The sequence below is a fragment of the Amblyomma mixtum genome, chromosome 10 (assembly GCF_055824585.1).
Source record: "Amblyomma mixtum isolate Tamu chromosome 10, ASM5582458v1, whole genome shotgun sequence".
NCBI classification, from domain to species: Eukaryota; Metazoa; Arthropoda; class Arachnida; order Ixodida; family Ixodidae; genus Amblyomma; species Amblyomma mixtum.
The window spans coordinates 168,526,840-168,539,268 of record NC_143021.1 but is presented as its reverse complement, the minus strand read 5'-3'; the positions used below and the strand labels follow the sequence as shown (position 1 = coordinate 168,539,268).

At 50.7% G+C, this 12,429-nt stretch overlaps 1 protein-coding gene across 6 annotated transcripts in view; it reads right to left on the bottom strand.

The window, feature by feature from the left end:
* Positions 1-12,429, bottom strand: part of LOC149327683 (V-type proton ATPase 116 kDa subunit a 1-like) — a 633,463-nt gene that overhangs the window by 195,147 nt on the left and 425,887 nt on the right. For all 6 annotated transcript variants that reach the window (XM_089562560.1, XM_089562563.1, XM_089562561.1 and 3 more), the window contains 2 exons: positions 12,015-12,154; positions 11,432-11,580 (listed from right to left, as the gene is read on the bottom strand). In XM_089562560.1, the coding sequence (XP_089418686.1) occupies positions 11,432-11,580; positions 12,015-12,154 (289 nt within the window). The remainder of the gene's footprint in view (positions 1-11,431; positions 11,581-12,014; positions 12,155-12,429) is intronic.

Below are 12,429 nucleotides of genomic sequence, written 5' to 3'. Positions count from 1 at the left end.
CTTTTGGATACTAGTGTCACGGATGTTTGTAACCCGCCTGGAAGCGCGCACTAGTTCATGCAAACTGTTTGCAAATATGCTCTTGTGTGTCGGCATGTTCGTTTTGTGGCGGCAGCACGGAGTGGCTTCCTTAAATGGCCGTCCGCAAAGAGCGATGTTTCCTATGTCCGCACGCGCCTCTTTGAGCAAGCATGCGTGGACGCACTGTCAATGAGCGAGGCTGAGTTTTTGCGCAAGTGGTCGACGTACTTCATCGCCGTGCGCGGCGGTCGAGTGTCGGCCTCATTACTACCCTACTGACGTGCTCAGTGCTGCGGCACTGCGCATGTGCTCGAATATTCAAACCATTGAGTTCAGAAGTTTTGTTTCGCATTTTATTGTTTTCATAGATCAAAATAAACTTCTTTCTTCGCCGCCGCCGAGTGATTCAGTTCCTCGCGGGCGCAAGTCAGCCCAAATAAAGAGTTTTGTTTCGAAGACATTCTCGCTGTTTTACTGTTCCCCGGACTATAGTTACCACTACGTGACATCTGGTGATGGTGCTAACGGATGTCCCGGTCGCCCTCACCCCCTGGGAGCCGCCAAAGCAGCTCGAGCCGTCTCGAAGAAGATCCCGAGAAAGCCGCAGAAGCCGTGCCATCTGAAGGCGAAGGCCGAAGCAGCCGTCGTCTCCAGAGGCGTCCACCAGAATTTGGACCGCTACCGGACCGCATGCGACCGAAGAAGACTCCTCAATTTCGACTTCAGGCATGGCTACTACACCAGCCCCCATTATTTTACACTAGCCCCGACTGCCGCCCACGTTCAACGCTTCACCGGGCGAGGATCCTGAGGAATGGCTAGAACAGTTTCACCGTGTCGCCGCGTTCAACAGTTGGGACGACTAGACTAAAGTGAGCCATGTTTTCTTCGCTTTGGAAGGACCAGCGAGAATTTGCTTCGAAAACCACGAAGGTTCTCTAGCGGGAGTTCCTGAAGGCCCTCACCAGCATCATCGGGAAAGAAAGAGCTCAGCTACTTCTACAGTCACGCATCCAACACCCGAACGAGTCAGTGACTGCATACGTAGAAGATATGAAGCGCCTTTTTCGACGAGTCGATCCTGACATGACAGAAGATAAGAAATTGGAGCTTGGTGCTAAAGAGACACTTTTCGTTGGTTTGACCCGCAATCCATCCAAGGCCGACGTTGAATTCACCAGCGAAGCAGCCACCATTGAGAAAACTTTGCAAACACGAGCCCGCCATTACTCGACAGCCCCATGTGACCTCAACAACCTTCTCGGATGATGCAGCATTCGGAGACAGCCTGCGGGATGTCATCCGCGAAATTGTACGGGAAGGATTACGTCGCCTATTACCAGCTTCAAACCAGCCTTCAGTTGCGACCCTTGAAGAAATCGAACGCGAAGAAGTGCAACATGCGCTTGGCACCCCGTCATCTTCGCCTCCAGCCTTAACCCACGCCGCTGCACTACGTAGTCGTCAGCCCCAACAAGAGAGCCAAAGTCCGCCCTCTTCGACCTGAACCAGTGGTTCCCGAACGCCGCCCCCATGCCCCCACCCGCCTAGCCTACGAACGACGCCCAAGGCCGTGAAAGTGCGACGCCTGGAGTACTTCCGACAACCGCCCGCTGTGCTTCCATTGCGGCGAAGCCGGTCATATACTTCGCCACTGCCCCTACATAACCATCGGCCTACGAGGTTTCGCAATCGACGCCCCACGACCGCTCCCCGGCCAGCAACCACGGGAAATCGACGACTACCTGCACAGAGGGAGTACTTGTCGTCAAGCAGTCTTTCCCGCTCGCCGTCGCCGTCCCCCACCCGTTTTGCATCACCGGGCCGCAGTTACGGTGCGGCTCTCCGAGGAAGGTCCCCTCGCCCCCGTAGGGGAAACTAAACAATGCAACCTGTGGAGGTCAGGTTGCTTGCCGAGGAAACGACGAAGATCTTTCAGCGGCCACGCCGTATGAAGACGTCGCACCCACTACGCCGACGCCGCATACAATGACAACTTCGACCACGACGCGAACAGCCTTCAAAACGACGCCGTCATCACGAAAAGCTTCGACCACACGCCCCACCCACGATTCACATGCCCGACGAAGCCGTGACCCGACACCGAGGACGACGTGCAACGCCAGAGCCAGGACATCCGACTAAGAAGTAGTTATGGACGGCCGGAAAGTCACCGCTGCAGTCGACACGGTAGCCGATTATTCGATGACGAATGGACCATTCGCTGCGCAGCTGAGGAAAGTAACGACCGCTTGGGACGGCCCACAAATTCGCACCGCAGGCGGCCACTACATTAAGCAGGGAACACATGTCCGGCAACGCGTCCGGCGCGCCGCTCCGGTCGCCGCTTCCGAACTGCCGCACCACAGCAAGCAGGGACACACAAGGAGCGGTGAGCATCGCTGCGCCGCTCAACCCAAGCTCCGCCCACAACCGGCGTCGCACTTCGCCGCCGCGCAGCGGTGCCTGAGCGCTGCTTGGCTTGGTGTACAAATATTGCAAGAAAAGACGGCATCGCCTTGTTATCAGAAAGACTGCATGCTATACTCGAGCGGCGACAAAGCATGCCTGCTTATGTTGCGAGCTTTCGGCAACGGCACCGCTCGCGGGCGCTCCGGGCGACGAGCTCTGCTGCTGCCTGTCTGCCGTGGTCGTCGCTAGGCCTATAGCCTGCTCCGCATCGAAGCGGCAGGGGCCGGCGCTTCGGAAGTCGCCTGCGCTATAATTCAAGGCCTATTCTTCACTCCGCTTTGCTGTCAACAGCATCATCACACAATAAAATAATAGTATGGTGAGTTTCCGTGGCGCCTTCAGTAGCGGCTAGCGGGCGCCAGTCGAGCCGGACCCCAGCGTCGGGCCAGCTAGCGGCAGCTGCGAGGCGGTTCTCGCAACTAATTCGCTCGTACCACAGTTGTTACTTTTACCAGCAACTCGGTATTGGCCAATGAACCAGAATAATGATATAATTTTCTCATTTTCCTATCCCAGGGTTTATTATTTACGTCAAGAACACTCATTAGCTCGTTGTTATGACGCCAGCAGACGCGATCCAGGCTGGTCGACCGGCAGGCTCGGCTTCACGTTCGCACAAGAAAATACAGAACAGCCATGCTACCAGAAAGGGTGCTTCCTAGATTCGAGCAACGACAGCATGCCTGTGCTAGAGTGGAGCTTTCGGCAACAACATCGCCTGCGGCAACGCCGGGCGACGAACTGCGCGCTAGTCCCCGACTGCCCTAGTCGTCGCTAGGCCTAGTGGTTTCGTATCGACGCCGCAGCCGCGGGCTCTTCGGGACTGGCCAGCGCTCAAAAAAGGTGCTACACTCGGCACCCCTTGTTCGTTCTCCCAAATCCGGGACTGTTTGAACGAAGACATGGTGTTCGGTGAAAACAGCGCTGTCAAACTAACCGTACAATTGAGCAGCCGACACAACGCTCACCACGGTACCTCTGTCGTGCTCACCTGTGACGTCGCGAACTCGACGTCATCGTGACGTTGGCGCTCTGCGCGCTCGCATTGGCTGCCGCTGCCCGCCGGAGCGGCGTGCCGGACATTCGCAGGACGCGGTGCACCGGACATATCTACGCGGTTTGACGCGTCCGGCGGTCGCCGGCTGGCCGGAGCGGCGCCGCCGGACGCGGCGAGCCGGACCGGATTCGGAGCGCCCGCCTGACATGTGTAACCGCCTTTACGCCATCAGGACGATGCACAGCGCGAGTGACTCTCAAGGGACATACCTATTCCGCGACCTTCGTAGTGCTACGGCAGTGTTCCCGCGAAAGTGATCTTGGGCATGGATTTCTAATGCGAATCAGGCGATCATCGACCGGCGATCGCAGCTGATCTCACTTTCCACAGACGAGGCCATCCCGTCGATGAGGCATGCATTTCCTTAAGGAGCATCAGGCGATCATCGACCTGCGATCCAAGCTGATCACACTTTCCACGGACGAAGCCATCCCGTCGACGAGGACTTCGGAACATCATGTCGCACTTACCGTCCTGGAGGAACAAGTGAGTGTTCCACCCCGCCCAAGCTTCATAGTCGACGTAGGCGCCATGGAAGCGAATAACACCGAAGCCATCATCGAGGCGAACATGCAATTGCTCCTCGACCAAGAAGTCAGCATCGAAAGAGGAATCGCATATTTCCGCAAAGGACAAGCCGAAGTACTGCTGATTAACTTCAGCGAAGAATACCGGCAGGTTACCACAGGAACGACGATAGCTTTCTTCGAGAAAATATCCAAAGTACGAGACTTCTTCGCCCTCTCCGGCCCATCCGCAGAACATTCGCCCGACCAAGAGAACTCGCCCACTTTCGACATAAACCCAGCGCTGCCCGGGAAAGACAAGACCAGATCCGCAATCTCCTTCGAAGCTACAGCAAGTGCTTTTCGCCATCGCCGAAGGTCCGACAAACGCCGATTGCTAAGCATCGCATCATAACCGACCAGCACGCCCGACCTCTCCGCCAAAGCCCCTACGGATTGCCACCGCGAGAACGATAAGCCATCCCAAAACCAAATGGCAGAAATTCTTCTCGAAGACGTCATCCAAGCTTCAAAGAGCCCCTGGGCCGCACCAATTGTTCCAGTGAGTAAGAAAGACGGCACACTTCGATTCTGCGTTGATTACTGCCGCTTGAACATTACAAAGAAGAACGTCTACCCCCTCCCCCGCATCGACGACACACTGGACCGGCTCTGCAACGCTAAGTATTTCTCATCGATGAACCTCAGGAGCGGGTACTGGCAAATTGAGGTCGATGAAAGAGATCGCGAGAAGACCGCATTCAACACTCCAGATGGCCTCTTCGAGTTCAAGAAGATGCCGTTTGGTCTTTATTCAGCACCAGCGACATTTCAGCGAGTAATGAATACAGCTCTGGCAAGCCTGAAGTGACTGATTTGTCTGGTATATTTAGATGACGTCATTGTTTTCGCCTCGAACATTGAGGAACATCTAAAAAGGCTTCGAACAGTACTAGACGCAATCAGATCGTCCGGCCTACCCTCGAAAGCAGAGAAGTGCCACTTTGCCTATGAAGAGCTGCTGTTTCTGGGCCACATTGTTAGCAAGGAGGGAGTACGCCCAGACCCGCAGGAAACAGCTGCTATCGCAATGTTTCCACCAGCGGCCGATACCAAAGCTGTGCGCAGATTCCTCGGACTGTGCGCGTATATTGCGGACCGGAACTTTCAGCGCATCGCCGCTGACAAAGGCAGACGTGCCATTTAAATGGGAAGCGCCTCAAGTGGAAACCTTCAAGGAACTTCGACGTCGTTTACAGTCTCCACCGATCCTCGCGCAAATTGATGAAAATGCCGAGACTGAAATTCAGACCGACGCAAGTAGTGTGGGCCTAGGCGCTGTCCTCGTTCAGAAAACTGAGGGAGTGGAGGAAGTCATCCCATACGCTAGCCGTTCTTTGTCCAAATCCGAGGCTAATTATTCGACAGCCGAGAAGGAGTGCCTTTCCATCGTCTGGGCTACGTCGAAATTCCGCCCCTACCTGTACAGACGACCATTCAAGGTGGTCAGCGATCACCACGCGTTGTTCTGGATTGCCAGTTTGAAGGACCACTCCGGCTGCCTCGCTCGATGGAGCCGGCGGCTCCAGGAGTTTGATGTAACCGTCGTTTACAAGTCCGCACGCAAGCACTCTGACGCCGACTGCCTGTCACGAGCCCCTGTAGATGCACCGCCGCCGGACGACGATGAGGACGCCTTCCTGGGACTCATCAAGTCCTGCTCATTTGCACAGCAGCAACGCTTGTACCCTGACCTAAAATACCTCATCGAGTACTTGGAAGAAATGGTTTTCTCACCCCCACTTCGTTAAAGAGAGGCTTGTCTTCGTTCTGTTTACAGAATGACGTCCTCGTGAAGAACTTTGCAGCGAACAAAACAGCCTACCTCCTTGTTGTACCTGCAAGTCTGCGCGGAGAAGTTCTTCACGCTTCACACGACGAGCCGACAGTTGGACATGTCGGGTTTTCTCGCACCCTCCGCCGCATTCAAGACAAGTGTTACTGGCCTCGACTGTCTGCCAATGTCGCACATTATGTGAAAACGTGCCGAGACTGTCAGCGACGAACGACCCCTCCAACCCGACCAGGAGGATTTCTGAACTCCATTGAACCCTCAAGGCCCTTTCAGCAGATCTACATGGACTTGCTTGGCCCTTTCCCGAAGTCAACATCTGGAAATAAGTGAACCATTATAGCGACCGACTACCTGACCCGCTACGCCGAGGCAAAAGCCCTACCGAACGGAACAGCAGCAGAAGTCGCCAAATTTTTCGTGGAGAACATTCTTCTGCGACACGGCGCCCCCGATGTGCTCATCACTGACAGAGGAACAGCATTCACGGCGGAACTGACGCAAGCCATCCTCCATTACAGCCAAACCAGCCACCGGAGAACATCTGCATACCACCCGCAGACCAACGGACTGACCGAGCGCCTCAAGAAAACCATCGCCGATATGCTCGCCATGTATGTCCATGCCGAACACAAGACCTGGGTGGTGGTGGTTTTAGTGCTTTATTTAAAAAATAAAAAGTGAAGCAAAAGAGTGTTGCCGGCCGCGGCAATTGCTATCTAATATCTTAAGCACCCGAGCTGCAGCCGGCGGAAACGAAAGGGAGAGGATAGTGAGGAGAAGTATAGAGGGGAGCGACAGCGAGAAAGGACAGGGTAGAGCTTTGTACACTATTTACGTCATCTTGCCTTACGTAGTCTTCGCCTACAACACCGCTGTGCAGGAGACCACCCAGGTGACGCCTTTTAGGCTCGTCCACGGCAGGGACGCCACGACCACGCTAGAAGCCATGCTGCCCAACGTTACCGAAGAAGATAACGTCGACTTCGGCGCCTACCTTCAACAAGCAGGAGAAGCTCGAAGACTTGCCCGATTAAGGATCAAAGACCTGCAGCGGACCGACGCCAGACGCTACAACCTACGATGACGCAACACGGAATACAAGCCAGGAGACCAAGTCATTCATTCATTGATTTTATTTGTTCTTCACAACATGACGAACACATTGTGAAAGGGGCCAAGAAGAAAAGCCGTTCCTTTACGGCTTGAAAAAAATCCTGGTCTCCCTGGCATTGACGGCAACGAAGCAACCCAATCCAGAAACAAATGTACAGAACAAAATGTACAGAAATATACAGAAATAAACAAAATTACAACTTGACATTTTTATGAGTGAGATGGTGTCAAGCTCATGTCACGGTCGGGGAATAAAGACAGTTATAATGAAACAGTGGCGAAATATCTCTACAAGATGTTTTGTTTATGAAATGCGTAGTGCGTATTAGGGACATGCAAATTAGTAAAACACCGCCTTCAGGTTCCGGAAATTTAGTTCTAAAATATCTGTTTCTGCTTTAATATGTTCATTTATTAATCGAGCAGGTTATTCCTAAGACTCTGAAGCCCATAGTTCGTACGACACTTTGGCACTTTCCAACGGTCTGTTGTCCTCGTATTATAGGCCGCATTGCCTATTAATTCTAAGTTCGATATGTCCATAAACAGCCTTTGATTTTCCTGTATGCTGAGTTTATATTCGCGTAGGAATTTGGACGCCCATCCGCCGCCGAGGATCATAACATTATCTTCGATCATCAGCACGGTTTTCGCAAGGGCTACTCATGCGACACACAACTTGCCGGTTTTATTAACGATATTCATGCACTGATTGACGCTGGTTTTCAAGTTGACGCAATATTTTTAGATTTTTCTAAAGCATTTGATCGCGTTCCACACCAAAGGTTGTTGCTTAAACTTTCCCAACTGAACATTCACCCTAATATTATTGCATGGATAGCAGATTTTCTCTCATCTAGAATTCAGTTCACATCAGTTAACAACTCTAACTCATGTTACGCTAATGTTACGTCTGGAGTTCCACAAGGCAGTGTACTAGGACCTTTACTTTTCCTCATCTATATTAATGACTTACCCAATTGCGCGTCGTCCAGAATCAGACTATTTGCTGACGATTGTGTGCTTTATCGACGTATAACCTGTAACACTGACAGCCAGCCACTGCAGTCTGATCTTGAAGCGATAAGCACATGGTGTTCTAATTGGTTAATGCCTTTAAATCTTTCCAACACTAAGCTCATGTCTTTCACCAACAAGCCACGTATTCCTACCGCCTACTTTCTTGACAGCAGTAGTGTAGAATTCACCACAAGTTACAAGTATTTTGGCATTAACCTTCAATCTGACTTATCATGGAATCATCATATTAATCTCACTCTTGCCTCCGCTAACTGTACTTTCGGACTTCTCAAACATAATTTAAAAGAGGCCGCGACTCATGTAAAAAAATTAGCGTACACCACATTAATCCGTCCGAAACTCGAATACGCGTCTGCCATTTGGGATCCTCACCAGAATTATATCATCAGTAACATCGAGGCCCTGCAAAACCGTGCTGCGCGATTCATCTTTTCTGATTATTCATGTTACACCAGCGTCACCTCATTGAAGACTAAAGTCGAGTTAGATAACTTAGCACTGCGCCGAAAAATTTCCCGTATATCACTCTTCCACAAGCTTTATCACCATCCTTCCCTTCATGATGAATTCTTTCAGCCACCGCCAGTTATCTTTCCACGTCGCGATCATCCTTACAAAGTTAAACGCATTAACTGCCAGTCATTCCATTATGCCTATTCTTTTTTACCACGCACAATAACCGAATGGAACGCTTTGCCATCAGAAATTGCCACAGAATCTGATCTAAATAAATTCCAACATCTTATGCACTCATGTTGCAACAACTAAAAAGGTTTTTTTTTAGCGTTCTTTTCTTCCGCTTGTCTTCTTTTTATTTTATATTTTTTGTTTTGTACTTCAGCGCACCTTTTCCAGTGTCGTCTTTTTCTTTTTCTAGCGGTGCTGTTATTTATGCTCAAATTTTGCTGTTATGTGCATTGTTGCGACCCTTTCTGTGAATGCCTATTTATGATTGCCACAAAGGCACATTCCGCGCTTTATACCGTAAGACGTTCCCTTCGACTTGCTTCACCTGAAACAAAACTGTTAGCCTACATTTCACTTGTCCGCTCAGTTATAGAATACAGTATTATTGCCTGGTTGCCCTACACTAAACAATATATTGATAGATTAGAAAGTGTTCAGCGAAAAGCTGTCCGCTTCATTTATAAGAAAAACAGTCGCCATGACTCTCCCTCACTGCTTTTACAAAAAGCCGGCCTATCTACAATTCACACACGAGCTAGACTGTTGCGGCTTAAGTTCTTGTTCCTCCTCTTGAATAACGACACAAAACTTGATAAAACTAGATACCTGCTTACGCCTAATACACGTGTCACAAGAACAAAACATGAAAAACATCTATCTGAATATAGATACCACAGTGATGCATTCAAATTATCATACTTCCCGCATGTAATCCGTGAGTGGAATATGTTGCCTTCTGAAATTGTAAGCCAGCTCACTCCTGAAGCATTCGTGTCGAAGGTAGCAAACCACTTTCAAAACGGTTAACATTGTCACCATGTGTCATTTACCATGTTTCTTTCTATGAGAGTGAAAAGTTCCTTCTCTGCAGTCTTTTATTGTGTACTTTTTCATGCATATGTGCACCCAATCCTGTTAAGGCCTCAAAGAGAGGCCAACAGTATGTAATAAATAAATAAATAAAATAAATAAATATTTTGTGATTTCTATTTTATTTTAGTGCAATATTTTTAACCTTACAACAATGCTTTGTACTTACTCCCCCCCCCCCCCCCCCATGTAATACCCTCAAATGAGGGCCTTTGGGGGTATTTTGAATAAATAAATAAATAAAAGCCTTTGCGCCGCTACTATTTCGGCCCGTACAAGGTTCGTTGTCGGCTAGGTGAATTGGACTATGAAGTCGTCCCTGACGAAATGACTGCATACCAGCGACGCCGCGTACGACCACAAGTTGTCATGTCGTCCGTCTAAAGCCTATACTCTGCTCGCTAAAGTACGTTGTGTTTACACCCTTGGTGTTTATTTTTGCAGAATTCGTTTTAGTTTTGTTGCCGCATTATATACTAAAGCATCGGGTCGATGCTTCTTTGAGAAAGGAGTAATGCCGCGAATGTTTGTAGTGTTTGTTTGCTCATTCTTCAAAGCTGCCGGCACGCCGCTTTATCGCTTTGTTTGTGACACAAGACGCGGCCAGGTTTATCTCCATTGATCGCATCCAGACGGAGCCGATCCTACGTCGTTCAAGAATGATGGTAACTTTTCGCGCCCAATCCCGAAGGTTCGCTGTGAGCCTTAAAAAGAGCACGGCCGAGAGCGGCGGGCCTTCTGTTCGACGACCGCCGAGCACGCTTCTTGGTGCTACGCCCTCGCCCAATCATTCAGTCTTTTTTATGGGCGCAAGACAGTCCAAGTGAAGAGTTTCGTTTGGAAGCCATTCTCGCTGTTTTCCTGTTCCCCGGACGGCAGTCACCACTGCGTGACAATACGTTCTGTATCTTTTTCTGGACGTTGTCATTTCTATTGAAGAATACGCGAAGGTGTCATTCGAGCCAGTGCGTTCTTTTAGAATTTCAGGCTATAACTCATTGACACTAGATATTTCTGCTGACACCGATGTTAATCGTCATTACCTTCTTCAGTGGCGTCGTCGAGGGCGGGATATTTCACGAACGAGTTTTGCGAACCGTCCGCTGCAGTGCAGGCGTCTGGTGCGATATGGCGTCGCTCTGTCGATGGCGAGAGTGCGTTAAACACCGTTAGAATAATCCAGGAACTGAGCCAGGCTTCCGCTCGGCCAGCAGCTCACGTGGCAGCGACAGGGCGTCCCCGTTGATCCGGAACTCCTCGCGCCGAACGAGGTGCGTGGGATTTCTCAAAAACATGCACGTTTGGCGGACAGAAGGAAATGCCGCCGCCGCCACCTTTTGCTGGCGACTGTGCGCCACAGTTGCTATCAATTGGGCGTCACACGGGAAACAGGCCGTCGTGTTGCCGGAGCGACGACCGGCCGAAGGTGAAGGTGTTGTGCAAAGGCAGCAATCGATGGCTCGCAAAAGCACATGCATTCAAGTATCTCGACACTGCGCCTGATAAAGTGCCTGAACAAGAAAACGACACAACGGAAAACGTCACTTCCTGCGATGTCCTGTAGACTCCCGCTGCGCCGCTCGCTCTGACATGCTCGCCGATTGATGCCACCGCCGCTATGCAGTCGCTTTGAACAGGGCACCAGCTCTCTCAGAGTTAAGGTAAAATTTCCTGACAACAAAGCGCCACTTAAGCAGTCTGGCAGCACTAATATTTTTTTTACATTAATGTGGGCTAGCCCAATGTTGATTTTTTTTAATTCCTTGAGAATTTGCACACTGAAACAGGGGAGTGACATAGCAAGCTTACCCATAAGGTATGTTGTCCGGGGCGCGCCACTTTGAGCCAAAGATGTTGGCCGACTTGGAGAATATGTCGTTGTAAATGAAGCCCGTGTATATGCTGAAGAGCCCCATCAGCAGAATGATGTAGCGTCCGTTGAAGAACGTGTCCCATATCTGCAAAGTCGAGAAAGTGAATTAGTTTTCACGGTCTCAAAAGCGATCCATGCCAAGGGCTGAGAAAGATGCCATTGAGGAAGAAATGGGCTTGGGCAGAGCTTGTAATGCGAAGGCATGATAACCGCTGGTCTTAAAGGATAACGGAGTGGATTCCAAGAGAAGGCAAGCGTAGCAGGGGGCGGCAGAACGTTAGGTGGGCGGATGAGATTAGGAAGTTTGCGGGGATACAGTGGCTGCAAGTGGCAAAGGAAAGGGTTAATTAGAGAGACATGGGAGAGGCCTTTGCCCTGCAGTGGGCGTAGTCAAAGAAGGATGCAGGCTATGCACATCATCGGCGCAGAATAACCGAAGCTAACCTTGTGACGTCGTCAGGAATACGGCGTTTAATGGGCGGGAACGCTCCCAGTTGCGGCATCCAATCGCGCACGTACCTCTCCAGCGTCCTTGAGCTTCTGCAGGGACTTCTCCCGCAGCACAAGGAAGAGGGCGAACAGGAACATGATGAGCCCGTGGCCGGCGTCCCCGAACATGACCGCGAACAGGAAGGGGAACGTCACGATGGCGTATGGCGCTGCACAGCAGGCAAAAATCGGCCAGTCGGTAAAGCGGTTGAACGAAAAAAACAAAATGCTGCAATGTATAACGGTTAAGACCGAAAAAAAAACAGACCGACTGCGGTTGTATGCCGCGCCATTCGGCGACAGGAATTTGCGGCCTTGAATGCGCCGTTCGCCACGCAAGGGGCGCTGGCCCATCGAGAAATTTAGGGTCACAGAAACACAGTTCGAATCGAGTAGCCGGAGCAAGTTAATTTTTTTCAATAATAAATCATTTTTACCGCCTGAT